A 27,867-nucleotide genomic window follows, 5' to 3' on the forward strand; every position below is an offset into this window, starting at 1 on the left:
GGCTCACATCCAACCAAATGATCAATACACAGACTCTGTAATAGTAATTCACGCATCCGACTGAACATAAATAAGCCCCCGAGTTTTCTGTGTATTGTACTAGTCCATTTTCACCCTCGTACACACATGCAACCAGGGTAGAAATGCACTCAGATGAAACAAACCTACACACACACACACACACACACACACACAGGTCTGTCTGAATCTGATAGCAATCAAGTGTAGGCATCACACTTTAGTGTGAGGTTCTTGTTGGACTAATTCCATAACTTTGTTCCTGGTGTTTTCCGGTGTTTGTTTGCATTAATGTTGCTTTGTACAGTGAAGATGAGTGATGGTTCTATTTTATCCCTGAGTCTCTCTCACACACACACACACACACACACACTAATGGATTATAGTCTTGATGCTCGGCCCTTAGATGCTCGGTGCGTGGGCATCCACACACAGAACCTGTTTACAAAGTGAACGCCGCACAATTAGTTTGTTTAGCTTTAGAGTTTGTTTACACTGAGTGCCTCCCACACCTCGTCAATGCTATTATAGTTATTATTAATTTAGAATCATTACACCTGCTTTTTAAGGTTCAGCATCCAAAAAGAGATTTGATAGTCAAAAAAACACGTATGAAATGCGATAGGTTGAAAACAAATCATCGTAGGATGCATTAACGGGCGGTTAGAAAAATCTCTCGCGTGTGAATGTTTACCACATTAACTACTAAAAGGATTCAGTATTTCCAAAACATGAGCTCGCAGCTTGTTGTTCTCCGGCTCTATCGGAAAAAAATAGCGTGTCCTATTCCCAGCGCCAGTCGGCTCACAGCCTCTGATACTAACGTTGCCCTGGTTTCACTTGCCTCCCCGCTGTTCTGTCATTGGTTTGACACTCTTTTTGCTCATCGGTTAATGACAGCAGTGCCATGTCACTGAGGCTCAGGCTAATTTACACTTCATACCCATGTGTGTCAAAAAAAACAAAAAAAAACAATCCACTTGCTTTTTCATATCATAATGTTAATTGTCGTGCATATTGATAATCGTCTCTGGAAAGCAAATGATGAACAGTGCAAGCAGCACATTACACTGATTAATATAAAGGTGATAGGTATCATATTATCGTACGTCTTTAACACCCGACTGTCTGCCAAATACAGGTGAAATCTGGCACTGCTCGTTAAAAAAAGAGCATTATTTAATGCAATAAGTACCAATTGTAACCCTGTATAATTTAGCTGGATGGAACATGGTGGCTTGTAACTGGTCTTAAATGAGCAGGTCAAATAGTGACGGAAATGAAAGCGCTCGAAATAAAAAGAGAGTGCAAGCAGGAAAGTGAAAGAAACGCAGATGTTTTAATTAGAGCCGTGTCGGAAACAGTTCAGGCGTTCATCATTTGTACTTTTAATATGTATGAATGAATAAGGTGAACACTCTGTACTTTCAATATCATTTAAAATGCATAATGGACTTCAGTCACTGTTTTGTGAATAAGCTTTAACTGTACATACAGTACAAAAGGTGAGGGATGTTTCAAAAGGTTAATAAATATTTCATATAAAGATTAATACTAAGTGCGGCTGATGTTAATGTGTTATTTTACAACTGTGGTCGTGCTGTGGCTGTTGCTATTATTGTTAATAGTAGTAGAAGTTGTGGTAGTGGTAGTAGTGGTGGTAGAAATTCTAGTGGTACTAATAGTAGAAGTGGTAGTAATTCTACTGGTGCTAATAGTAGAAGTGGTAGTAGTGGTGGTAGTAATTCTAGTGGTACTAAAAATAGAAGTGGTAGTAGTGGTGGTAGTAATTCTAGTGGTGGTAATAGTAGAAGTGGTAGTAGTGGTGGTAGTAATTCTAGTGGTGCTAATAGTAGAAGTGGTAGTAATTCTAGTGGTGCTAATAGTAGAAGTGGTAGTAATTCTAGTGGTACTAATAATAGAAGTGGCAGTGGTGGTGGTAGTAATTCTAGTGGTGCTAATAGTAGAAGTAGTAGTGGTTGTGGTAGTAATTCTAGTAGTACTAATAGTAGAAGTGGTAGTAGTGGTGGTAGTAATTCTAGTGGTGTTAATAGGAGAAGTGGTAGTAATTCTAGTGGTACTAATAATAGAAGTGGTAGTAGTTGTGGTAGTAATTCTAGTGGTACTAATAATAGAAGTGGTAGTGGTTGTGGTAGTAATTCTAGTGGTACTAATAATAGAAGTGGTAGTAGTGGTGGTAGTAATTCTAGTGGTACTAATAGTAGAAGTGGTAGTAGTGGTGGTAGTAATTCTAGTGGTACTAATAGTAGAAGTGGTAGTAGTAGTGGTAGTAATGCTAGTGGCAGAAGTAGCAGTTGTTATAGTAGTACTAGGAGTAGTAGTTGTTATAGTAGTTGTAGAAGTAGTAACAGAAGTGTTAGTAGTTGAAGTGACAATAGTAGTAGTAGAAGGGGTAGAAATAGCAGTAGTAGTAGTAGTAGTAGTAGTAGTAGTAGTAGTAATAGTAGTAGTAGTAGTACTAACCCTAACCCTAAGCTATGTTAGTAGAGTCAGGATGGCTGGGTGGTCTAAGGGGCCAGACTCAAGGGTCAACCCTTCCACCTGCTGTAAGGAGGATTCTGCTCTCTGAATGGAGGTGTGGGTTCGAATCCAACTTCTGATATAAAAAGCAGTTGTGGTTAAGGGTCTGGGTTGTTGATCAAAAGGTTAGGGTTCAAGCCCCAACACCACCAAGCTGCCACTGTTAGGCAATTGAGCAAGGCCCTTAACCCCCTCTGCTCTAGGGGTGCTGCATCATAGCTGCCCCTGTGCTCTGACCCTAACTTCCTCAGCTGGGATATGTGAGAAGAATTCCACTGTGCTGTAATGTATGTGTGGTGATAATATATTCTTCTTCTTCATGTGGTGGAAATAGCAGTTGTAGAAGTAGTACTAGCAGTGGTGGTACTTTCATGCAGCCTTCTTTTAAGGAAACCTAACAGTATCTCGATGTTCAAAAGACAAACGCTGTTTTAGACACTCCGAAAAATATAAGCTGACATTTAAGCAATCAAAATATGCTTTCATGGCCATTTGAGAAAAAAAATAAATAGCTGAATAGTATTATTTATTGTGTTTTGTACTTGTTTTAAAGATATACTTGAATTGTTGGTGTAATAAAGAACCTTGAGCTGCAGGTTGTTGTTTATCTCAGTAATGTATTGTTCCATAAACAGAGAGGAATAAACCAACAGTTATATTTCAGGGTGCCAATATTTTCCCTGCAGTAATGGATGATAATCTGGAAAATATTAAGACCCGGTTGCTGATGAGCTATATGCTGATTTCATATTAAGCTTGGCAAATGTTTTTACATTACAGGAATTTGTTTGTTTATTTGTTTGTGAAGTGCTTTTGTATCATGTCATTGGTTAGGGCATCTTCGGATATTAATATCAAGTTATTTCAAATGAATCACCTTCTTCTGTCGCATTGTTCAACTGAGGCAGCAGCTAGCATGATAAATGTAAAACAAATGGCATGATAAAGCAAAAGTAGTCGAAAACAAGCATTCTAATGAGCATCGGGGCTAAAAAGATGAGGGTGCTGTGCACAAAAGCTAAGATAGGACTATGAAAGGAGATTTGATTGTGATATGAAGAAGGGAAACAGAGAGGCAATACCACAACAATGCCATCACAATTCCACTTCAATACCAGCTGGGGATCATGAGTAAACCAGTACTAGAAGATGTGAGCAGACGCTGTGTGGCTGGAGGAATTCAGACAGGTAGTGAGGGACAGCGCAGTGAAGGACTAAAGGTTATAAGAAGGAATATATTTTGAATCCGGGATGAGACAGGTAAACAGTGTAGGAGGAGGGAATCAGGCTGGTCAGGGTTTTGGCATGGAAATTAATAACAGGGAGAAGTTTGTTACAGGAACTTATAGGTCTGGTCATGTTGATATGTTGGTTTTCTTGGTTTAGGACATACTGCTTAATTAATGTGGATTTTGCAAACACTCGCTGCTGTTGAAGATGCCTAGACATACATGAGATTACTGTGGATGGTATCACTTATACACCATAAAGATGGCTTTGGACTGAGATTGATATGATCAGTTTTGCTACAATGCCTTTGGACTATAATTGTTATGATAGCTTCAGGACTGCAATTGCCATGAACTGTTTCCATCAGTTGATAACCACAACAAACCCCACGACACACACACATCCTTATGAAGCAAAATTAACTTCAGGTTAAAACTTGAATTAATTTCCTGGTTAAACAATTGTACTTTTTGTACAATTGCACTTTTTGACCACTGGAGTCTGATTACTTTCCAGGTTTCTTCTTAATAGTGCTTCAGGAAGCTTGTCTTTGCCACTGTCACATCTGGCTTTAAAAATCTATATCCTAAATTTGTTTATATTTATATATTTCTGTGAAGCTGCTTCATCACACTGTCCATTAAAACACTATATATATAAAATTGAATTGAAAATAAATGGTGTAGATTACCTACAATTATATTTAACCCTGTAAACTTGCAGGACATATCAGCTGCTCCAGACAATCCCACTCTTATAACCTACTCCTTTCAGTTGTACTGAATAAATTATAGAAGTTACTCTATAATACACTTAATCTAATTCAGCACAGTTAGAGCAGCAGGTAGTCTTCCGGTCTCACAGCTCCAGGGTCCATGATTCGATGTCTCTGTGGAGTTTCACATCTTCTTTGCCTCCAGGTTTCCCCCAAAAACATGCCAGCGAGTGGTTGGCTGCTATAAATTGCCCTAGGTGTAAATATGTGTGTGTGTGTATGGTGCTCCGAGATAGACTGACTTGTGTTATCATGGCACAGACTCTGGATTCATCGCAGCCAGAAAAAAGTGCAAAATTAACATCAATGAATGAATGTTTAATGAATATAAATGAATGATGAGCCAGATATGTAAGAGTTTAAAGTTTGTGTATTTAGGTTGTAGGATTTGTTACTCAAAACCTATTTTCTACAATATTTGTCATCAGACCATTCATCGAGGGTGGGGGTCAGTGCTGACATTACTCTCTGTCCTGGACTGTACTACAAACTGTACACTATGCACCGTACACTCAGATTTGCACAGGACACGCTTTTTTTTTTTTTTTTTGACATACCCGGTTTTTGCACATAGATAGATAGATACTTTATTCATCCCGAAGGGAAATTCACATTACACCTTACATCTCGTGTACCTTTAAATCTTAGTTTTTGCACATTACTTATCTCTTATACCTTTAAATTTGTATTATTTGGTATTTTTTGTTATATTTTATTTTATTATATCTCATTTGTTATATTTTTTTGTTATATTTTGTACCCTCAAATTCTAGTATTTAGTATTTTTTGTTATATCTCTATTTTATTTTATTTTTTTAATTTATTACCTTATTACCTATGCTTTCTATCCATTCATCCATCCATCCATCCATCCATCTGTCCATCAATGAATCTTTCCATATATTTAATCTATCAATCCATTCATCCATCCATTTATCTATCCATCCATCCATCCATCAATCCATCCATCCATCCATCAATCTAACCATCCAATTATTCATCTATCAATCAATCCTATCAATCGATCCATCCATCTATCCATCAATCCATCCATCCATCAATCTAACCATCCAATTATTCATCTATCAGTCAATCCTATGAGTCGATCCATCCATCTATCCATCCATCCATCCATCCATCTAACCATCCAATTATTCATCTATCAATCAATCCTATCAATCCATCCATCCATCAATCTAACCATCCAATTATTCATCTATCAATCAATCCTATGAGTCGATCCATCCATCTATCCATCCATCTATCCATCAATCCATCCATCCATCAATCTAACCATCCAATTATTCATCTATCAATCAATCCTATGAGTCGATCCATCCATCTATCCATCCATCCATCCATCCATCCATCCATCCATCCATCCATCTAACCATCCAATTATTCATCTATCAATCAATCCTATCAATCCATCCATCCATCCATCCATCCATCCATCTATCCATCAATCCATCCATCCATCTATCCATCCATCAATCTAACCATCCAATTATTCATCTATCAATCAATCCTATCAATCCATCCATCCATCCATCCATTCATCTATCAATCCATCCATCCATCCACCATCCATCCATTCATCCATCCATCTATCCAAGGTTATCATTACTATGATATCTCAAAGGGTGTATATGGAATTAGCAGATTTCAACATCTGCTAACATTTTGAATTTGATTTAAATAGCTACATTGTCAAAGGATTAAATGTATACAAATATTTGATGGGTACTAGACTTCTTATCAGTGGAGACGTACCTGTCAGTGCCTTTGGCTTCGAGTTTTACTGTTTCCAGGTTCTTTTATATGAAATAAAAGTCAAACTACTTCACACTTAAGGCCTCAGAATGCTTCGTATGGAGATATTTAATTTGCTTCCATTTAATTAATTCCAATTAATTTTGGTGAACATGGGCGTCATGTGGAAGATTGCTCACCATGTCACACCCAAGGCAGCTGGTTCAATCTAAATCTCACATACATTTCACTAGTATGAAACTAATCCCCCAATCTCAACACTTAATTTATTTAATGTTGTCATGTATCAGATGTTTATTCTCATCATAGTTTATGCTGTCAGTACATTGCAGCAGTCTTCTTTCTGTAGTCATGGAAATTGTCGTGAAGTTTTAGTAGCGCCATCTGCAGTTCAGGAGCACTCATACGCCATTGTGAAGCCACTAAAATTATGCGAGCTTGTACTCATGAAAGTGCCTTTGTCTTTACATAACCCTTGCAGCCCACATGAAGAATGCTGAGGCCATTACTCTTTTAAATTTTGCATGAAATCAGATTTGTGATTCTCCAATTTATGGCTTGAAAATGATATGATATGATCATTTCTTAGCTAATCTTTTCATTTGTCTTTTCCACAGGACCCCAGCTTGCACCACAGAACGCTGGGAACATATCTGACTCTGGCTCCAACTCCAGCATGAACCAGATTCCCATGGCTCAGGACAGAGGTAAACAAGAAAGCATAATTCCATCCAGGATGAACGCAGTGCCTTTGCGATTTCCTGTGATGATGTCTGTAAATTTAAAGTAGAAATTAGCATGCTAGACAAAACAGCCTGCTAGATGAAGTCCTTCTGCTTGGACATCCTGGCATCGGAATGCTGACGTTCTAAGGCTCTTAATGAAAAATCAAATTTTGCTAAAGTACATTACTTGGGGCTTTCATGACCTCTAGAAGAGTGTGTGGTTTGCATTATGCTGTAAAAAAAAAAAAAAATATATATATATATATATATAGACCAGTCCTGCAGGTACTACACAAGCCTTCAGAACTCATTGTATTTCCATAAAATTCAAGTTGAGCAGCTGTTTTCTTCCTCTTTTACCACTCAGATTATTATTGTCCAGCTAAGAGCCTAGCTGTTTGAGCCAGGCATGTGGTGGTGTCAGTGGTGGAGGTGGTAGCGGTGGTGGTGGTGGTGGAGGGAGGGGGAAATGTTGGGGGCGGGTGGGTGAGTGAGTGTGAATGCATTATTTGCTTTTAGCACTGTCTGCGCAGCGTTCCTCTCTCCTCCATCCATTTTCCAGGCAATTTAAAATGCGGTATTACACTGTGTTTTTTTTTTTTTTTTCTTCTCCAAACTCCCTTACATTAATGGAAGCAAAACATTACAATAATGTCCCCCGTTAAAGCTGCGCTCTCTGGCAGCCTAAGCACTTTCAACCCTCGTCTCATCATCCGAAGCCGGTAGACAGCCAGCCGGGTTCTGCTGCCCAAGCAGAACAGAGTGCATGGGGAGATGATTGACCGCCTGTGTGTATGTATGTGTGTGTGTGTGTGTGTCTGAAAGGCTCCACTCAATAAAAAAAAAATAAAAAGTGCTGGGCGTCTGCTCGACACACACATTCTTACGAAGCTTGAGTGGGGAGCAGCGATGGCGCTCGCTGCTCTACTGAACATTTCCATTTAGCCTAATCTACAATATTAGCGTGCAGAGCAGCCCATACAAAAGCAACCTTTCCCATCTGAGTGGATTGTAGACACCCCACCACCCCCCTACGTCTGTTTGCCCAGGGGTTTAAATGTAATAAAGTGCCACTCCATTTAATATCGTGTCCAATCAGGACTGCTCTAAATGTCAGTTTTTGGTAGCTATTCAGCTTGTGAATACTCACATAATGTTTTAGATTGTTTCTATTGTCATTTTTTCCCATTTCCTGCTAATTTTGTTCTAGTTAATTCACAGCGTATGAGGGGAATTAAGTGATAAAGCTCCTCATTTATCACCCACCAGTCGCACCTATCTGGCAGGGTTTAGAAATACTATTGCCTCTGGAAATAACTGGAATTGTTTTGTTTTGTCAATTTTTTTAGTATGGGAAAAATAGAGAGTGGAAAAGTTTGTTGTCATGTCTGTTTATTAATTTTCTATAACATCACCTCTCACAGTAGTTCTCACTGTAATTCAAATCGTAGGTTTATTTTATGGGCTCGTCCCGATTCGTTCTTCTTCTTTTTTTTTCTATACAACGTACACTGGAACTTCAAGATGTTAACACAGAAGACGGTTAGCGCAGTGTGTTACCGAAGAGATATGTTTAGGTTGATATTGTTGACTTCAGTTTTGCAGCGAAGGAAGGAGTCTCCAGTGTCAGGATTTTATTTTCTAAGTAACATGATGAGCTTTTTAGATGCTTGTAAAGAGAATTGTTCAAGAGACTGGTGAATAAAGTTCGAAAGTTCGAAAGAAAGTTTGAAAGAAAGTTTGAAAGAAAGTTTGAAAGAAAGAAAAAAAGAGAGAGAGAAAGAAAGAAAGAAAGAAAGAAAGAAAGACAGAAAAACTTTTATAACACTGACACTGGAATGATTTGGAAAATTGCATATAATGTAAAGAAAAGAGAAGAAAAGAAAAGAAAAGAAAAGTAAAGAAAAGAAAAAAATGCAAACATTTATATCACTGACACTGAAATGATTTAGAACATTACAATATTGTTTCAAAAAATGTAAAAAGAAAGAAAGAAAGAAAGAAAGAAAGAAAGAAAGAAAGAAAGAAAGAAAGAAAGAAAAAAACTTTTATAACACTGACACTGGAATGATTTGGAAAATTCCATATAATGTAAAGAGAAGAGAAGAGAAGAAAAGAAAAGAAAAGAAAAGAAAAAATGCAAACAATCATGTCACTGACACTGAAATGATTTAGAACATTACAAATACTGTTTCAAAAAATGTAGAAAGAAAGAAAGAAAGAAAGGAAGGAAGAAAGAAAGAAAGAAAGAAAGAAAGAAAGAAAGAAAGAAAGAAAGAAAGAAAGAAAGAAAGAAAGAAAAACTTTTATAACACTGACACTGGAATGATTTGGAAAATTGCATATAATGTAAAGAAAAGAAAAGAAAAGAAAAGAAAAGAAAAGAAAAGAAAAAATGCAAACAATCATGTCACTGACACTGAAATGATTTAGAACATTACAAATATTGTTTCAAAAAATGTAGAAAAAGAAAGAAAGAAAGAAAGAAAGAAAGAAAGAAAGAAAGAAAGAAAGAAAAGAAAAGAAAAGAAAAGAAAAGAAAAAATGCAAACAATCATGTCACTGACACTGAAATGATTTAGAACATTACAAATACTGTTTCAAAAAATGTAGAAAGAAAGAAAGAAAGGAAGGAAGAAAGAAAGAAAGAAAGAAAGAAAGAAAGAAAGAAAGAAAGAAAGAAAGAAAGAAAGAAAGAAAGAAAAACTTTTATAACACTGACACTGGAATCATTTGGAAAATTGCATATAAAGAAAAGAAAAGAAAAGAAAAGAAAAGAAAAGAAAAGAAAAGAAAAGAAAAGAAAAGAAAAGAAAAGAAAAGAAAAGAAAAGAAAAGAAAAGAAAAGAAAAGAAAAGAAAAAAAATGCAAACATTTATATCACTGACACTGAAATGATTTAGAACATTACAAATATTGTTTCAAAAAATGTAAAAAGAAAGAAAGAAAGAAAGAAAGAAAGAAAGAAAGAAAGAAAGAAAGAAAGAAAGAAAGAAAAACTTTTATAACACTGACACTGGAATGATTTGGAAAATTGCATATAATGTAAAGAGAAGAAAAGAAAAGAAAAGAAAAGAAAAGAAAAGAAAAGAAAAGAAAAAATGCAAACAATCATGTCACTGACACTGAAATGATTTAGAACATTACAAATACTGTTTCAAAAAACGTAGAAAAAGAAAGAAAGAAAGAAAGAAAGAAAGAAAGAAAGAAAGAAAGAAAGAAAGAAAGAAAAACTTTTATAACACTGACACTGGAATCATTTGGAAAATTGCATATAATGTAAAGAAAAGAAAAGAAAAGAAAAGAAAAGAAAAGAAAAGAAAAGAAAAGAAAAGAAAAGAAAAGAAAAGAAAAGAAAAGAAAAGAAAAGAAAAGAAAAGAAAAGAAAAGAAAAGAAAAGAAAAGAAAAAAAATGCAAACATTTATATCACTGACACTGAAATGATTTAGAACATTACAAATATTGTTTCAAAAAATGTAAAAAGAAAGAAAGAAAGAAAGAAAGAAAGAAAGAAAGAAAGAAAGAAAGAAAGAAAAACTTTTATAACACTGACACTGGAATGATTTGGAAAATTGCATATAATGTAAAGAGAAGAAAAGAAAAGAAAAGAAAAGAAAAAATGCAAACAATCATGTCACTGACACTGAAATGATTTAGAACATTACAAATACTGTTTCAAAAAACGTAGAAAAAGAAAGAAAGAAAGAAAGAAAGAAAGAAAGAAAGAAAGAAAGAAAGAAAGAAAGAAAAACTTTTATAACACTGACACTGGAATGATTTGGAAAATTGCATATAATGTAAAGAGAAGAAAAGAAAAAAAAGAAAAGAAAAGAAAAAAAATGCAAACATTTATATCACTGAAATGATTAAGAACATTACAAATATTGTTTCAAAAAATGTAGAAAGAAAGAAAGAAAGAAAGAAAGAAGAAAGTCTTATTCCTCTGTAAGTTTTTCCTCACCACTGTCACCTCTGACTCGTTCATTGTGAATCTTTAATCTACATCCTGATTTCTTTAACGCTGCATTAAAATCATTATACAAATAAATTTACATTTGAATTGAGTTTCCTCACAAAGCTGTGCTTTCTCTTGATGATGATGATGATGATGATGATGATGCCATCTTCTCGTTCCTGCATGTGTGCTCCAGCCTTCATGCGGAGGAGTCAAAACCAGTATGGTCCTCAGCAGTCCGGCCCGCCCATCTCTCCACATCTGTCATCCAGGAACCAGATGCAGCATGGGATGAGCGTCTATCAGCAGAACTCCACTGGTTCCTACGGACCTCCGAGCGGTCCCTACGGCCCACAAGGTAGCTGCTGTTCTCACGTCTTTCATAATCATTAACTGAATGGATCTATTAATTTTCACTCCATATCCAAGCACTTTCTTTTGGATTCAGTGTTTTCCTCAATCAGCACCGCTTCTCTATCCAGCGCACTGTTCCGTCTTACAGAAAGGAAGAAATGTGAGCGGAGGTTTGAGGGGTCAGCAAGAATATTCATGAAGTTGAACCACCTGGCTCTTTTTCCATTTCCACTGGACGAATGAAATAAAAATGAACTCGGCGGCTGTTATTAAAAAGTTGTGCCCTGAAATTAATTTTAATGCCCCGCTTAATTATGAGAGGTCAGTGCTTTAAGTGTCACCTTCTATAAAGTGTAGACTGTACAGATGACTTCATTAAAATCACCGCATGCAGGTAGAGGAGGTCAGGTTCATTTTGTGGCTTCTCTGACCTGTTTTGGTTTGCCTCAAGCTTCAAGGACAAAAGGAATCAGCTGTGGTTAGGCTGTGTTGCTGTAGAAACTGAAACGTCCAATCCAACTGCAGTCTTCCATCCCTGACCTCTGGCTAAACCACTGTCTAGTGTTATCCTGAAATAGTCTCCCATACTGCTGAGGAATAATTACAGTAATAATGGAAGAATTCAGGAGGGGGGAAAAAAATTAAGGAAAAAGATATTTCAGTCTCACTCACTGAATATCAACATGGTCTTTTTTTTTGTCTTCCTGGCTGGGTAGATAAGACCATATGTTAGTATTTATGATGCTGTTATCCTTCAGTGCCACAACAAAGACAATATTATGGAATTCACGTTGTGTGCTTTAATGTGTCAATGTGATAAATGCACCGTCTGTTTTCCTTTCGTAATCTCCCTCAGACCTTCCCTGTTCAACATTGATGAATGGTTCCCTTAGATTTTTTTTTTTTTTTTTTTTGTTATTCCCGTCCACGCTCTCTCTATTCTGCAAATGTATTGCGAGGAGAGTGACACTAATAACGAGCGTATAAAAAGGCCTTAAGGAAGGAAAGTGAAACCTGGCTTGTGTGAAAACTCAAGTGTGCTTTTGCAAGCCTGTGAAAGATTCTTCTTCCTGCTTAGTAACATGTGTGTTGGAGTTTGGCCATCCCCAGAGTCATGGCATGGAGCTCACGCCAGGCTCGGGTTCTGAGAGCCCAGTCGGGTCAGGCCAGGGTGAACGGGCCAGCCAGCTGCTGCTTGTTGTTCTTGATGAAGTGCCAATCTGTTTTCTGTCTTACCTCCTGCCAGAGAATTACTAACCCGTTAAACCAACATGGAAATGCGCTCCAAGCCTCTGATTGCTCTACAGTGGGCTGCTTGGGATGTTGCCTGCAGGCAGGAGCTTAGCGCATACACGAAATTATTTCATGCCTGAATTATAGACTAAGGATGTGTTATCACAAAATCACTTTGTATGCATCCGTGAAATTTGCTCTATACAGTTTACCAGTGTTAATTAAGCTTCACAGTTTCCCACAGTCTCTCATGTTCGAACGCACACCATTTTCCAGCAAAACTGCGCTTTAATTCAATTCATTAACATTTAAGGAACAGAAGAAGCGGCTCGACTTGTACGATTTGAAAACCTGAGAAACGCTCGTACTTGTTTAGCCTTGAAAGGGTAAAAAAATTTGGAATTGGAAGGGGCCAAGCAGAGAGCCCTGAGGCACGCCGAATCTGTACTTCACCCAAGACGCCCTGCTGAGAGAGAGCTGCTGAGGTGGCTAGGAGAGAATCTTGGGCCTCAGGCCACGAAAAAGGAAAGGTAGCAGAAGCAGCGAGAAAGGAAAGAAAACTGATGAGTTAGAGGAAAAAAGAGGATGAAATGAAATGTCAGCTGTCAAAAAATAAAAAGTGTGTAAAAGTGTGATTTCTCTCAAGGTCTTTCCACAGAGGTCATGTTCAGCAGCGTTCAAGTCGCTCCAGAGCGACAGGAGCAATGTTTGACTATAACAAGCACCGTCAATCAAGTACCACTCGTACCAATTACCCCGTTTATTGTAATATTTATACCAGGGTTTTATTTATCATACCTCACTGATACTTTATAAACCCACCTTTTAACATTAAGTAGAATGAAAAAAACGTATTGACGAATTTTGACAGGGATGAAATTGTAGACTAAAGTTTAAGTTTAAACAGGAAATAATTTCTGCAGCAATTTACATGGCGAACTTTTAGTGCTGTTGACCGGAACGAGCGAACGGGGTGCTGAGTGAAGAGTGCTGAGGAAGCAGTGTCTCTAATTTGGTCGGTCACAGTCCTCTTCTCCTGCGGGAGAGCGAGGATTAAATACAGCTCAGGAAGAGCGTCGCCTGAATGTGTGACCATGCTTTGAATTTCCATGTAATTGGTAACTCACGGCAGTTTCTCTCTCCCCGCGGCCCAATATAAATGCCGTACCTTACAATGACGATCGCGGGGAAAGATGGCAGAGGCTAGCTTGAAGGGATGAGACTGATAAAAAGACAGCTATTCATTTTTTGCTTGAGAAGACACTAGAATAGCCAGTACCATGGGTTCGGCTGCTTTAGGGAGAAATAGAACCATGGCTGGAAAGAATCTCCACATCTATTCAGTTATTTGTGTCAGCACTCGGGGTTAAAGATGAGCTCCTGAGTGGCTGTAAAGGACAGAGTTGGCGATTGAGAGGCAGCCCTTATCACCCCTGAAGAGGCGATGTTGCCAAGCACCAACAGATATTCAGGGAGAAAAAATGGAAAAGGGTGAAATATCACAAAGCTGGCTGCTGGGTTTTTAGTAAGCAAAAAAAATTCAAGAGACCCTTCAGGAAATAGAAAGTCATTCTAAATGATTTATCAACTGATCAACTTTTGACTGGTGTAATATGATTATGACTGACCAAATTATTGAAAAGAAGGTCACATTTTAGAAGATAAAGACTGAGAAAACAAAAGGCAGTGATGAATTCACTTGGAGCAAACAAGCTTTTTATTGAACTTCTTCCAGATCCTGTGGTGACACAGCGGTGCAGCAGGTAGTGTTGCTGCCTCACTGCTTTATAAGGTTCCTGAAGTCATCTCACTGCTTTGTGACGGCTTTTGCTTCTTATCTGACTTCGAATCTCGGGTGTAGAACATCAGGTGTTTCATGCACCTCGTCCAGTGTTCCTGGGACAAGCAACCGGTTCAATCCTGACTAGTAATAAAGCTAAATATAGCTTAATGGTTAAGGTGTTGAACTACTGATCAGACGGTTGTAGGTTTGAATTCCAGGTCCACCAAGCTTCCATGGCTAGGTCCCTGAGCAAGACCCTTAACCCTCAGTTGTATAGGATGAGATACAAAAAAACAATTAAGCCGTTCTGGATAATTGCGTCCGATAAATACCGTGAACGTACATTTCTAAACTGTGTGTAATGTCCAGTAGTTGAATCATGATGTGTTTTTATTAGTAATCCAGGAATCACAGTCATGAAACTTGGCAGGGGTCAAGGTATGGGCAGACGAGGAATCTGTGTAATCGTATGTATAATTATAAACGATGACAGGAAACAGGAAATATGTAAAACTGGACAACATGAGAATTAGAAAGACTAAAATGAGACAAAAACAGTGTACATGAACGGTGTATACATGAAACTGTCAGTGTAAGGAAAGAGGAGAAATATCAAAAGTAAATATTTGGAGTTTCCACGTGACGAGTGTTTACCTTAGATCATTTTTAATCTTTATGATGCTACAGGAGTCCAAGAGAGCAAAACCTCTCTTCCCTATTAATCACAGCGACCTTAGACAATCATGTATGTCTGTGAGCTCATGCATGCATGCATGAAGGGGTTATGTCAGATATCTCTTTCCTCTGAGCGTGCTACACCCTGTGACGCCGCATAAGTTTGCTTTTCTCTCCTGCGCTCAGTGCGTCAGTGCTCAGACACGTTCGAACAATTTGAGCAGCAGATCAATAACAGGACTAGACATTCGCCTTCTTCGGTGTTGTAAGATCTGCTGTCTTATGAGACTGTATTATTTTTTTTATGTGGTGCTATTGTATTTTATTTTATTAGCAAGTTAATGATAGGAAGTAAAAGCCCTGGGCAAATGGGATGGCCTGGCCTGGATTTTTATGCATACCGTATATGCTGCAGTAGTTTAAGAAGTCTGTTGAAAAGTTTGTTTTTGCTGTGTGGTGGTGGGAAAGTGGAAATGGGACTTGTGGGGAAAAATGTCTGGTATGTGTAGACATACTAATAAAGGGTTTAAACACAGAAGGATACAATGAATACAGTCGAGTAACAGTACTGTTACAGGAAAGTAATGGAAACCAAAATGAAAAAAAAAGTATGTCATAAACAAAAGGATGCGAAGTGAACTCAAAGCAAAACATGACATGCTCTGAACCCTGCCTTGAGCTTGGAGGGGAATTCCTGACACCATGTCAATGGAAAATGAAGAGTAGACAAGCTGGAGAACTATATGAGGGCTGAGTCCAGCACTTTGTGGCTCATGGACCCATTTTAAAATCAAGCCAAAAGTGCAGCCAAGACACACAGTGTCAGTGATGGCCAAAGCTAGCCAAGCAAGTGTGAAGGCAGCCAGGCAGCTGCACAGGACTCTCTGAGGTCCAGGAGCTTTCACTGCAAAGAACATTGAGGGTTTGACAGAAGTGCAGAACAGCATGCCAGATCAGCCTCAGTTCTTTTCAGAGTTACATCGTGACTGCACAGCATGAAAACCTGGATATGTTTCAGCTTCAAATCCCACTACACCATGCAGTCATCTTTGAAAAATCGCCACTTGTCCATAACCTGTTATTGTATTTCGAGACTCTACTCTCAGCATGTAATTTTAGGAGTATTATATCAGCTCCATTCAGATGCCGTATAAATCTCAGGTGCATTTCCCGCACCGCTGTGTTGAACTCGTTTTCATTGGAACACTTTGTTGATATTGAAATTCCTTTCATGATTTGAGGCAGGTTTTTCACACGGAGCGCTGTTATTCTCTGTGATTGTCATTCTGAGCAGGGAAAGCCTCAGGGACTGACAGAGACTTGATCCCCTTTTCCAGACATATTTTCTAGGGATTAGGCCATGAGCCTTAACTAAAGTACCTACCTAGAAATCTAAATAAATATCCTCTTGAAAAGAAAACACAGTATTTTTTTTATTTTTTTATGTTCACTGATTCTAAACGTAATTTCTGCATAATAGCAAAGCAGTCCAAGTTACTGATTATAAGGGAGGGAAAGGTGTCAAGGGCGTCTACCTGCCTACCTCGCTAGAGGGAACAAGGACCTGATTAGAGAACCAGACAATAAGTTTTCAAAAAATAGCTGTATTCAGCATGGACCTCGGCTCAATATTAAATTAAGACCTTCGAGTTGTATAAATATAGGTATGCTAAAGCATGGTCTAAAAATTCTGTGATTTAATTGTGATTAAATTAAATTAAAATAAAACTTATTAAGGTCAAATTCTTTTAAACTAACAAAAAACATTAAGCAATTTATTATTATTATTATTATGATTATTATTATTATTATTATTCAGTATACTATCGAAATGTTACCTCACTAATTATTTTTGCAACACAAAAAAAGTTTAAATTATTTTTATATTAGGCCTTGCTATATTGAATGTATTGTTCAAAATATCGATTTGGTGTCAAATATAAGGTTTTAAAAAATTGTAGTATTATTAGCTATTATAGTGTTATTAGTACACATGCTCTGGGGTAACTTGTAGTTGGCAAATATTATATATTATGTTATACATATATACCTATACTTTTTTATTTCTATAGAATGTTTCATCACTAAGCACTATGCATCAAACCCAGGAATATTAAAAAAAATATTTTTATTAAAAACAAAAAGAAAGAAGAAAAAAAAAACACCGACAACATATAGCATATAATATTAGAATAACAGATGGAATATATCATATTAGAAATGTGCAATGCTTACTATGTAAATACGTATGTGGAATTATTGGAAATGACAGTTTGATTTCGATTCTCTGTGTAATCTGGATTGCTTAGAGCATATTTACAGTAAGGACGGGATTGTTTTATGTACATTATCCAAGCCGAAACGAGCAGGAGGACGGAATGAATATGAAAAAAAAAAAAAGTTTGACAAAACTTTCACAATATTGCTTTTTTTGCAATATTCACTCTCTATCTCTCAGCGTGTGTGTGTGTGTGTGTTTTTATTTCTTCTTATTTTGATAAGTTTATGTAAGCCAAAGGCAATAGAAACAATGAATACATAATGCTGAATAAATGATGAGTGGTGGATATTACACAATAGGTCAGCTGCTTGGTTTGATTGCATCACGCAACAGTTTTAAACTTACTGAAATATTGCAAGAGAGACTCTTCCCTGCAAATAAAGAGACCTGTGGGCTTTAACGCCTCAGGAGTGGCTTATTGGCAGCTCTCTGTCATCAGCTTGCTTCGGAAAGCAAGAAATATGGTCTCATAAGAGCTGACACAAAGAAGAAGAAAAAAATATGCCATAAGGTATAGACAGCCATACACCATGGTTTTTACTTAACTTACTTTTTGTTTGTTGCAGGAGAGACACACGTACAGTAGATCACACTGTTCACAATGATTACTGTCCGCTCAAGCAATCAGTAAGCTGATTAGATATCAATTTAATCTTTTTTTATCTTCTAAATTTGTTTCCTTTTTTAATGACTGACATGCAAGAGTGTTTATTATGGTCAACAACAGATAAATTAGCAAACCTCAGTGCTGTCAGGTTATAACCATTGTATTGGGATCCATATACCAGAAGATGGATATTATGTTTACATACACTGATCAGGCATAACACCTGCGTAATATTGTGTTGGTCCCCCTTTTCCTGTGGATTCTGACACCTTTCTATCAGAAGCATTAGTTTCTTCAGCAATTTGAGCAACAGTAGCTTGTCTGTTGGATTGGACCACACGGGTCTCCCCATGTGCATCAATGAGCCTTGGACACCCATGACCCTGTCACCAGTTCATCACAACTGCAGACCGGGAACACCCCACAAGAGCTGCAGTTTTGGAGATGGTCTGATCCAGTGGTCTAGCCATCACAATTTGGCCCTTGTCAAACTCACTTGCCCATGTTTCCTGCTTCTAACACATCAACTTTGAGGAAAAAATGTTCACTTGCTGCCTAATATATCCCACCCACTAATGAGGAGATAATCAGTGTTATTCAATATCTCCTATTGTAATGTTATGGCTGATCAGTGTATATAGAACATTTAACAATATATAGAACATCCAATAATAATATTATTAGAATAATTTTATTGTTTTTTTTCAGAATAAATTGACTTAGTTCATAGTTGATGTGCAACTTCATTCTGGATCATTATTTTTAAATATATCTGGAAAACTCATTGTTTTCAGGCCTGAAGGAAGGTATTCTCTACTTCCCCTGTCAGTGATGCAAGCCAATCACGGGCATCTACAGATGTATGCGGAAGAGGGCTGATAGCACTTTTTTTTCATATATGTTTTCTCACACAGTGAATAAATGGCTGGGTTTCCACCCACCCCCTGATTTTCTCCCTAATTTGTTCTTCCAGTCACCAGGAATCTCACTAGGGTTTAGAAAGCTAAAGTGCTTCTCCTGAGGTGCCTAACATATTTGGAAGAAAGCGTTATCTGCCCCCTTTTGCATGCGTTATCCACCTCCTTTAATGTAGATGTCAAGATGCCTAGTGTCACTGTGATTGACAGGAGAGAGAGTATGCTAACCCTCCCACCAAGACAGAACAGTCAAGGTACCTATCTTGGAATTCGAGATTTAAACTCGTGATAGAGATGAACACTTTTCTTTTGCACCAATAAGGAGCCTGAATATCAGGATTTGATCTGTTTTTGCTCAGCCACAGTTCATGCTTTCTTGATTCTGGCTCTTAAAATATCCACCAAACATGCATGTATATAGATCTTCAGGATTATTTCTAGTTTTTGGAGCTATATATATATTGCAGGATATGTTTTTCCACGTGAAAAGGTTTTTGAAAGGTTCATGAATTTTTTCCGCGTTAGACAGTGTCTGGTTGTGTAATATGGCTTCTTGTTTGGGCATTGTACAGACATTCAGAGCAATTGCTGACCTAATAACTCACGCACAAGGGCTGTCTATACTGTTATGGATCCATCATGTTTAACAGCCGTGGACATTGGGGAAAACTCTGAAGACTTGGTTTTTCCCTTAATATAAACGACTCCAGATGTGTGCGGATGCCTTATCAGACCATAGCACTTGTTCTGTTCCTGAGCGTTCCAGGTTTAGTGCAAGTTTGTGTGGCTTTATATGCTGGTCTTTGATACAAGTGGGTTTAAAGGCAGGGTAGTGAGAAATGCACCTGCAAATCAAATGTGACTCTTTGGCCTCTTTGAGAATTTGCTATTTACCTCATGGTGCTTTGACAGCTGACATATAAAAAGGGCTGATTATGAGCGTATGGTGCAAATTAGCATTTAACCTAATATGACTCACCTACGGAGCTGCATTTGCGGCTGTGATAGTAATTGTTACGGATAAAGATAGTCCTTTTTCCCTGGGTGTTATTTCTGTTAGTTCTAGGTTATAGGTTTGACTCTGTGGCCGCAATGGAGTGTGTTTGTTTAGGTGAACTAGAATACACCTTTTTGGATTCCTGCCTCCCAGCACTCTCTGATTATTTACTTGCATTTAAACAGCCTATACAATGTTCATTCTGTTTGCACTTTGTCCATTCAGCACATCTTCAATGTGGAAAGCCATCAAGCTTCTGATGATAATTACAGCCACATAAAAGCTAAAGTCCACTGCGGCATGAACAGATATACAGGACTACTGCATGGCGCAGGATAGCTTATCTTACAGACTTGTACATTATATGTAGACACTTGAGTTGGTCCTAAAGATATTTTGCTTGTTAAGTTCTACTTAACCGAGGGAGATCTATGATGTCTTTAAACTCGGCGTTAAGTTGATGAGTGCCATTAACACATAGAAGGGATTCCACCAGCACATACAGGAAAAGAGATATTAGCCTGCAAGCTATTAATCAGGCCCTGTACTCCCCAAATTTAGTGTTACAGTGGCTTGATGAAGTAAATCACTTGACCCCCATTTTTTTTTTACATACATTGAAAAGTCATTAGATGATTATTTAAACATATAGAAACATAATGGTTGTTAATGTGAAAGCCCCAGAAGTCATGATTAGTGTAATGGAGTCAACCTGTGCACAATTAAAGTGTCATATTATCTCAATATAAATACACCTGTTCCTGGAAGACCTCTGAGTTTGATAAAGATTAACATATAATCCTGCGGAGACACATAAAGCCAGCTGCTTTTTTTAAGCTCTTGCTTATGTTATATTACAGAGCAGCTGGACACTCTTGGAAAAGAGCTCTAAACATCCCCTTTTGGCCCTTATGTGGACTCTCTAAGATGGGACAGAGAACAGAGCTTTATGACAGATTATTAAAAAATGTCTCCTAGACGTCCAAAAACAAGAGATTTATATGATCTGGATAACTGCAAAGCTTCTGCAGTCAGCATTTTCACAAAAGGACTGTATGTGTGAAGTTTTGTACAAGATGCTCCAAAGACACTTTCCTATCTTGTTTAAAGCAACTGTACAGCTGGGAGTTTTACCATAATTTGGTAATTAGGGAAAGATAATGTTTTTAATGTCTTTTTACAGTAATTGAAGGTTAATTAATTGCCATGTTTAATGACTGTGCTTTATTTAAAAAAAAATGCACAGCAAAAAACACATCCGCAAATGATGTTACAAAATTAGAAGCACAAAGCTGTCTGGAATCTCTTTGTATGCTGTAGAATTAAGATTTGCCTACACTGCTACTCAGTGAACCAAACATGCTCTAGCAGTACAGTGTCCTTGTGCACAAAGTGAGGTCCTCACAGTGAGGTGACCTTAGCTGGAATTCTGAACACCAGACCTTCTCACACATCAGTGCCTGACCTCACTAATGCTCTTGTAGCTGAATGAATACAAATCCCTACAGCCATACTCCACAATCTAGTGGAAAGCTTTCCCAGAAGAGTGGAGGTTACTATAACCACAGAGGAGACTAAATCTGGAATGGGATCTTCCAACAACCTGACTGGATTGGCCAGGAGTCCACAACCATTTTATTTACTGATCCTTTTTTTCCTTTCTTCTACCGTAGGTAACTACTCGAGACATCCCTATGGAGGAATGACCACCACTAACTGCAGCAGTCTGGGGCCTGGCATGAACAACAGCCTGGGCATGAACGCCAGCAGCCCCATGCATGGACAAGGACCAGGGCAACCCATGTCCATGGGCCGTACACCAGGACCCCCTGGCAATCGAGTCTACGTGAGTGGTGGGAACAGCATGGCACCCACTTCTCCCAGCATGCCACAGTCCGCTGGTCCAGGGATGGGTCCTCCTGCAGGAAATGTGAATCGTAAAGCTATGGATGGTCCAATGGCAACAGTGCATCCAACAGGCAACTCTGCACAGGGGAGGTAAGACTTTTACAAGTGTGTGTTAGTAATACTGAAAGACAAGAGCTAACAGTCATTTAAGTCATTTAGGGCAAAGTTGTGAACAAACACTACCTTAGATGCGTTAATATGTTGGTTATCGTGGAGAGAGTTTATGTGAATGCTTGAAAGTCTTGAGAATTGAGTCTGGATATATATTAAATAAGAGCATCTCATTTGAAGTTATTTATAAGGCACTATTTTCAGTATGCAAGCATCTCACACTATGGTTATTTGTGTTTATTTAAGTGTTATTTGTTATAGTCTCTGAATGTTGTGTCTGCTAACTATTCTGCTGCTTCCTTGGCAGACGCTCACTTGTAAAAAAAAAAAATAATAATAATAATAATAAAAAAAGGGATTTTAGTCTCGTCACTAACCAGGTTACATAATGGTTAAAGTGATTGAAAAGACATTATAAGGTATAAAAATTCGGGAAAATCTATGTAGCTGGTATGATTCCAGTATGAGCTCAGTCTTTATTTTAGTCATGTGCAGTGCTCAGCTTTTAAACAAATGTTAGCACCCCTGTGTTGGGGCAGATGAACTGCCATGGTGTTCAAATTACACGTTTTACTCATTAATATTTTCTCAGTTTCATTAATGTTCGGAAAGTTGGAATCCAGGCCTACTTGCTACGTGCATACCATCTGCCCTACAGTGGCAGCTCATAAGAGAACCCGTAATGATCATTGTGACTTTTTTTTACCCATTAATTTTTCACACTGTAAAGCTATTCATAACTCTGTCAGATAAAGTCATTGTGGTCAGTGTTTTGAACGTTCATGGCACTATTATCATAATGCTTTTTACAGATGTGAAAGGAGAGCCATCATCTTTCTAGCGTGGTAATAATGACAAATTAAGTGCTGTCCAAGCATTGTTAACAGGCGCCTTTGTGGAGGGCTCTGGTCAATACATCACAGGCCATTTGGCATTTGGAGGAGAAGTTTGTGTTGACACTCCGGTGATTAATGGGAGATATGAGTCTGTGCTGCAGCCTGTGTGTAAATGCTAAGAAAACCATTAAGAGAAAGCTTCTCTGCCAATAAGAAGTGGCATGACATGATGACTACTGCTGGGCGCAATCAGACGGGCTGTCACTCCTGTCTCTCTTTGTCTCTCAGACGTCTACACACACCCGCAGAAAAATTATATGCCGCAAGCACCATCCACGCCGTACATCTCATCGTAATCGTCTTTTTAGGTGACCTCTAATGCTGAGCTTTCTCTTTTCCTCCTCGAGCACTATGGAGGCATTCTGACAGGTGTGTGTGTGTGTGTGTACGGGTTTAGAGGACAGAGGATGCACTTTGTTCGGAGCTCCTCAACAAATTTGAGCTGTTATAGAGATACAGTAGCCTTTTAGCAGGAATGAAACTGATGGCGGCTGCTCTCATGTCTGTCATGTATCATGTCTGTTTATACTGCCTCATGGGTCAGTGTCTGGAAAGGTGGTGCTTTAGAAGCTGGTATAGTATCTGTACACAGGCTGTTTCGGAGAAAATAATGGCAAGTGGATAAACAGTTGTTACTGGGTTAAATACAGGATAACAGCAATATACTGAAAACATAAGACAGTTGAATAGCATTATAATATGATAATAAGAATGTTGTGGTGGAGGGATTGAATCGATGGCTTAATGCTTAGTGCTTTTGCCTCAAACCTCTGGGATGGGGGTTTGATTCCTAACTCTACCCTGTGTGTGTGTGTGTGTGTGTGTGTGCAGTTTGCATAAGATATGTAGCATAATCAAGTATGTACCTCGCCTATATAAAAATTAGCTGCAATAAGATGTCTCACTGCACATATTGTATTCAGAAGTGACTCTATGCCTTCCTGCTTTCGTGTACAGTCCGAGTAGACAGCAACTTTTCCTTAAGCGTTTGTTTATGCTTGGCTGAGGCCTGAAAGTGGGTTTTATGCCGTGCTTTTGTTATTGAATATTCATATTCTTACTCCTGGGATTCGGTAATTTAGTTGTGCTGATTCAGAAAGACTTGAGGAAATTCTACACACTGCATATTAATCTACACAACAATCCCCAGTTTCTGTATACACAGTCTTCAGCTGCATTGGGTTTCTTATCGGATGCTGTTGATGCGATTACAGCTTCTCCTTGGCTAAGAGGGCATCTTTGAATGTAAAATGGAGTTTAAAGTTTGTGAAGTGCGTGTGTGTGTGTATGTGTGTGTGTGTTCTTAATATCATTTCTGGACTTTGAAAGGATGAAGCATTGAAAGGTCTTTGTCTCTACCGGAATAGGTTATTACTCACTGAGTGTAAAATACATCCACACATCCAGTGCTGCAGTCTTTTAAAGCCCAACGTGAAAAACGAGCAGCTCTATGTTAACTTTTCTTTTCTTTATTGGTGATTATTAAATACATTCAAAGTTTTTAACACAGTATCACAAAGTACATTGATCAGGCATAACATTATGACCACTGAGAGGCGAAGTGAATAAGACTGATGATCTCCTCATCATGGCTCCAGTTAGTGGGTGGGACATATTAGGCAGCAAGTGAACATTTTGTCCTCAAAGTTAGAAGCAGGAAAAATGGGCAAGCGTAAGGATTTGAGGGCCAAATTGTGATGGCTAGATGACTGGATCAGAGCATCTCCAAAAATGCAGCTCTTGTGGGGTGTTCAGAGTCTGCAATGGTCAATATCTATCAAAAGTATCCTTTATTTCCTGTAAGTATCCTTTAAGTCCTGTATGTAGCGAGGTGAGGCCCATGGAGGCTCTACCTTGCAACTAAGAGGACTTAAAGGATCTGCTGCTAACATCTTGGCGCCAGATACCACAGCACACCTTCAGGGAACTAGTGGAGTCCCTGCCTCGACGGGTCAGGGGACCAACCCAATGTAAGGCAGGTGGTCATAATCTTATGCCTGATCGGTGTAAGTTCTATAGCTTTGGACTAATCATTTGTAAGAATAGAACATGATGTACTATGCAGAAATTAAATGAAAGTAATTGTTGCTATGGTGATGTTTTCTGTAAGGAGATGTTTCTGTAACTGTTTTGGAAAGACTCTCCAGTGTCAAGTTGTTGTATTCTAAATTTGCTCTATCATAACATAAGTGATAACAGGAATTAACTTGGGTTCCTGATGTTAAATAACTACAAATTACAAAATACAAATTGTTGTAGTATAAGAGGAATAAAACCACACCTGTTACTGAATATATACATAGCAGTGTTCCAGTTTTTTTCAGATTTCAGTTCAGATCCCGACAATACTATTTATAGCCAGCAGCGAAAGGAGCAAGATTGGTCATGCTCTTAGAGTGGGAGCATCTAATTTTTTCTTGTCAATCACAGCGATTATAGCCAATCACAGGCCTCTGTGAACTCATGTATGTGGCAGATGGTAGAGTTTACCCTCTTTCTGAAGGTCTGAGTGTGTTACACTGTCCCAAGATGCAGTATGAACTGTCCCAGGATGCAGTATGAACAGAGCATGTTAGCCATTAAGAAAAGGTTTGAGCTATAATGGACCAAGATGTATTCCCACCTCGTACACAGTGTTACTGAGATAGGCTTCTGATCTGCAGTGCCTATGACCAGGATCAAGTTCCTGAAGATGGATGAAAGATGATTGAACTACTCTAAAAGGCCACATTACGGACAGGGACAAAGAGTCTACAGTCCCACCCAGAAATACAGCTTCTCACAGGAAGGGAAAACAAATGTTCATCATCAAGTACATCTTAATGTCTCTCAGTCATTACAGCAGCGCTTCTTGATGTTGCCACGGATGGGTCTCAAAGCCACGTTTACAGTCAGAAAGCGTCCTCTTCTGTAGTGAAGGAAGGATTGCAGCAGGGAAAACTGGCATTTCTAAACGAGTTCAGGAGCTATGAGCAACTCATAATTCTCCTAGAGTGATGAAAACCACCTCTGGGAGAAAACTGACGACGGCAATCCTTTAAAAAAAAAAAAAAAAGAGGAGGGCTGAACCAAATCAAAGGAAATGGGAAAATCAAAAAAAAAAAACGGCTCACAGGCAAATCCTCACCAAATAATTCATTTCTGACCTCCTTAGTAAGTAAATTTGCTAAATAAATAAGACCTGCTTGGATGTCAGGAATCCAATGTGGCCCCCAGCGATGTGGCTCGTAGCCTTGGCACGCAGAGTTGGCTTTAATAAATGGCGGGAATGAATGATTTTGCCTCCTGTTTGATGTGAGGCTTTCTCAAGGATTTAATATGTTAAAAAGTGTCCTTTCATTTTGTATTTTACTCTGGATCTCTCTCCCTCTTTTTTTTTCTTTTCTTTTTTTTTTTTGGTTGAGTCAGGCTCCAGCCGTGCCTGCCTTTTGCCTTGAGAGCAAATTGAATCCATATATAATTCATAACCTCCGCCAGCCTGCTCTCCCATTTCCCTCTCTGTGCGTTTCCCTCCTCTCTTTTAAAGGATCAGCTCTTTGGGACTGATGTGTGTCGCGTCCCCATGTCTTATTACAGCCATAATGAACATTGTTGTGGGTACATCTGTACCAATTTTGAGGGTTTGGCAAAAAATCAAATGGACTGCTTTCTCATGTTCTCCGGTGTAGCTGATTAGCTGAGACGGAAATATGCGGTAGTTGCTTCATTAGTTTTGACCTGGAACTACGAACCAAAGACACATTTTCTACACATTTATATTTCTTTTTCCACAAACGTAATTACGTTTTGTCATTCAGCAGGTGATTTATTTCAGAGTGACTCTGTAAGGAGTCTCCTGAAAGACTAGAAGTGACCTGTTATGGGTAATGGCTTTCTTAGCAAGTGTAGTGGTGTCACAATACAAAGCGATTCAATTCGATTTACGTTAATTATCAATTCGCAAATTAATTTTGATTCTAAACTAAATTCGAAGGAAGAAAAATTCTGACTGAAAAGATTTTTTTTTATTTTACGGACCATACACAGTATACATTCGTGTAGGATCAATAAAAATGTCTACAGAGGTTTCATATTGTAAATAAAATGCAGTACATGTTCATTATATCCTAAATAAATTTATTTATAAAGTAAAATCGTATTGATTCAACAGTCTCTATCGGCTGAAACGCGAAAACGTTCGTGCGGCTGCGTTGATTGTAGATTGCCACAGTCATTTAAAAGCTACTGAAGATCCTTTTTTAACTATTATGATGTAGTTATATAACCTATATTGTGTGCCAGTCATTGTGATTCTGAGCTATCTATGTATATAGTTTAGCTCTATGGGGTGCACAGATTAGGACCTCTGGTGTTCGAACAGTGCATTTGCATCAGATGTATAATTCATGTAATGCTTTTATAAGTTATAAATCGCACATTTATATGATGAAGGCCGTGATAATGATGTTTCGTTGCACTCCTACCTAAATGCATATAAAAATAAATGCTGTGTGTGAAAGATTTCGAGATGGTAGACCTTCTGTATTATCCAACAACGTAGGCTGATCAACGACTGCTATGGAGTAAAGAGGAAATATTCTGCAATTTTTTCTCTTCAGTATTACTTTAAATACGTACTAGGTTGTTTGTATCATAACACAATACTGTTCTCCAATCTGATTGGTCAGAAGGTGTTGATTGGGGTATTTTTTTTATAGCAGCAGTCCTGACAATAGTGTAGGCTTTCGTTTAAATCACTAGTTTACATTAATGCTCTTCTAATACATAAATTATTGCTTCTGTAGTAACTCTAAAGCTAATAACAATAAAAATTCAATAATGATTCAAAAGTCTTGTTGATATAGTGAAGCTTCCTGTACAGAAAAGTTTATTAATGTTTATGGAAGGAAGCTGTAATGTGAGAGCTTTGTTACCGTCAGGACTTTTTTTTCCATAATAGTGACATCTTCAGGACAGAGGACTTTGCACTTTTTTGGTAAGATGACAAGCTCTGCTTTGTCCTTTTGAAAGAAAAAGTGATGCTGGTGCTGTTTGTAGCTGCTATAGTGTAAGTGATAACAGGAATGATCCTCTGTTTCTCATGGATG

At 38.1% G+C, this 27,867-nt stretch overlaps 1 protein-coding gene across 1 annotated transcript in view; it reads left to right on the top strand.

The window, feature by feature from the left end:
* Positions 1 to 27,867, top strand: part of LOC131359257 (AT-rich interactive domain-containing protein 1B-like) — a 219,913-nt gene that overhangs the window by 158,965 nt on the left and 33,081 nt on the right. The window contains exons 6-8 of the mRNA XM_058398965.1: positions 6,955 to 7,044; positions 11,215 to 11,376; positions 21,539 to 21,863. Coding sequence (XP_058254948.1) covers positions 6,955 to 7,044; positions 11,215 to 11,376; positions 21,539 to 21,863 — 577 coding nt within the window. The remainder of the gene's footprint in view (positions 1 to 6,954; positions 7,045 to 11,214; positions 11,377 to 21,538; positions 21,864 to 27,867) is intronic.

Source organism: Hemibagrus wyckioides, linkage group LG09, assembly GCF_019097595.1.
Source record: "Hemibagrus wyckioides isolate EC202008001 linkage group LG09, SWU_Hwy_1.0, whole genome shotgun sequence".
Lineage (NCBI taxonomy): Eukaryota > Metazoa > Chordata > Actinopteri > Siluriformes > Bagridae > Hemibagrus > Hemibagrus wyckioides.